This window comes from Atta cephalotes (genome assembly GCF_000143395.1).
Source record: "Atta cephalotes unplaced genomic scaffold scaffold00023, whole genome shotgun sequence".
NCBI lineage: Eukaryota > Metazoa > Arthropoda > Insecta > Hymenoptera > Formicidae > Atta > Atta cephalotes.
The window spans coordinates 133,565-136,087 of NW_012130087.1; the positions used below are offsets into that span (position 1 = coordinate 133,565).

Below are 2,523 nucleotides of genomic sequence, written 5' to 3' on the forward strand. Positions count from 1 at the left end.
GTATAATACATCTAATTGTTGATAAAAAATTATGCATAATTTACAATTATGAATTTATATGTTAACAAAAAAATTGCAATTTTGAATTATGTTATATAGTTGTGTTCATATTACATTTTGTTATTATATTAATTATAATAATCCATTTTTGTAGCAAAAATCGTTGGTATGACAATTGGTAAACCTGAAAGTCCATTTAAAAGATTTGATACAAACGATTTAAGGGGTATCACAAATTACTTCAATCAATATAAACATTTACAATTGATAATAGTTATCATATCAGATTATACAGACATAACATATGGTGAGTACATGTGGTTCTTTTCATTATACTTTCTTATTCTGAATATAAATTAATATAATGATACTTATCATTATCTTAGGAAACGTAAAAAAAATTACCGAAATGGACATAGGTGTTTTGACACAGTGTATAAAATGTAAAACTGTGAAATCATGCAATGCTGCTACAATAAAAAATCTTCTACAAAAAATAAATTCAAAACTAAATGGCATCAATCATATATTGGATAAAATGTGAGTGAATAATATTTGTGCTTTGTTTTATAAAAATATTTGTAGTTTCGAATAAAACTGTTTTTTTTTCTCTCTCTCTCTCTTAGGCCATCATGTTTAAGTAACTATTCTTGTATGCTTGTTGGTGCCGATGTAACTCATCCGGCTCCCGATTCTAAAAGTATACCATCTATAGCGGCGGTTTGTATAATTATTAAACGCAGCTTTTCTTTTATGAGAATATATGTATTAATAAGAAATGTCACTAATTTAGGTTGCTGCAAGTAGAAATAATTCAGCTTTTCAGTATAATGTTACACTCAGACTTCAACCACCTAAAGAAGAAATGATTTTAGATCTTGAAGCAATAATATTATCACAACTTAATATTTATTATCAGGAAACAAAGTCTCCACCGCGGAGACTCATCTATTATCGGTATGTATTGGCAATGTTCAATATTATATTATATTAATTATTAAAAATAAATTCTTTTTATATATACATACATAAAAAGAAAAACTATTACATAGATATAAACAATTATGAATATTCACAGTTAAGAATAAATAAAAAATTTATTAGTGCACATTGATTCCATATTTACATCAATATCTAGAGACGGAGTTAGCGAGGGACAGCTTCCTCAAGTTATGTTTTATGAAATAAACGCCATTAAAAATGCAATTAAAAGATTTAATAAAGATAATATTGAAGTTACCTGCATGGTTGTTCAGAAGAGACATCATGTGCGTCTCTTTCCTGCAAATCAACATGAAACAGATGACAGAAACGGTAACGTGAGAGCGGGTACAATTGTCGATACAACTATTACACATCCAGATCATATCGATTTTTATCTCGTATCACATGCGAGTATTCAGGTAAAATTATTGGTTTCTTTTTTTAATATGTTTATATGTATAATTATAAATAGCTCATTGTTTATAAACAAATATCAACGTAATTTTACAATAAATAGCAATTAAGAATAATTAACTCGTAATAATTATAATAATTCACTTCAAGATACTTCAAAGTATATATGTATTAAAAATAATTAAATTTTCAAACTATATGTTTACAAACGCATATTTCTTCAACCAAATAAAATTAATTTGATATATAAATATTGATTATACTATAAATGCAAACACACACACAGGGTACAGCAAGGCCTACAAAATACAGATGCATATGCAATGATTCTAAATTTAACGAAGATCAGCTTGAGGAAATGACTTATTTTCTTTGTCATATGTATGCCCGCTGTACAAGATCGGTAAGCTATCCGGCACCAACGTATTATGCTCATTTAGCAGCTTTTCGCGGAAGAGCCTTATTACAAGGGTAAGCAATCAATTACAATATCGAATATTAGTTACGATTATGATTTATAAAACATTATTTTCATTTGCAGGAACCCAAACTTTAATTTGGCTGATTTAGAAAGGGAACAAAGAAATTTTAAAATGAAGATGGCAGCATCGCCGATGTATTTCGTTTAAGGATATATTATTTATGATTTTATGGATTTCTATGTAGATTCCTTTATAGTTGAGATATGACAGTTAATTTTATTTCCTTTGGGCAATAATTGTATTGAATAGATTCTCTTATTGCAGAATTCAGCACGCGATATACTTTTTGGTCGATTTTTAGTCTGATGTGCGGGTTAGTGAGGTAAGGGTCGGGAAACTAAGCTAAAAATCGACCGAAAAGTATATCGTGTGCCGAGCACTGTCTTACTATATAAATTAAGTATAGTTTCTACGATTAATTAATGATAATGTAATTGATAATTGTTTGCATTTATACATCATGTTTCAGTTACACATTGAGGAAAAATATAAAACAACAAAAAGAAAAAAGATTTAGGATGAATGATGTAAGACAAACTATGTTAAAATATGTTAAAATATATTTATCTTAAAATTATAAAGAAAAATAGATGAATTTTATTGTTATTAGTACATGGATATATAAACATAAACATATATGTTT

The 2,523-nt window shown here is 27.3% G+C and overlaps 1 protein-coding gene across 1 annotated transcript in view; it reads left to right on the forward strand.

The window, feature by feature from the left end:
• Window positions 1-2,027, forward strand: part of LOC105619772 (protein argonaute-2) — a 9,981-nt gene extending 7,954 nt beyond the window's left edge. The window contains exons 14-20 of the mRNA XM_012201289.1: window positions 155-307; window positions 387-540; window positions 627-720; window positions 794-957; window positions 1,139-1,403; window positions 1,685-1,869; window positions 1,940-2,027. Coding sequence (XP_012056679.1) covers window positions 155-307; window positions 387-540; window positions 627-720; window positions 794-957; window positions 1,139-1,403; window positions 1,685-1,869; window positions 1,940-2,027 — 1,103 coding nt within the window. The remainder of the gene's footprint in view (window positions 1-154; window positions 308-386; window positions 541-626; window positions 721-793; window positions 958-1,138; window positions 1,404-1,684; window positions 1,870-1,939) is intronic.
• The last annotated feature ends 496 nt before the right edge of the window (window positions 2,028-2,523 follow it).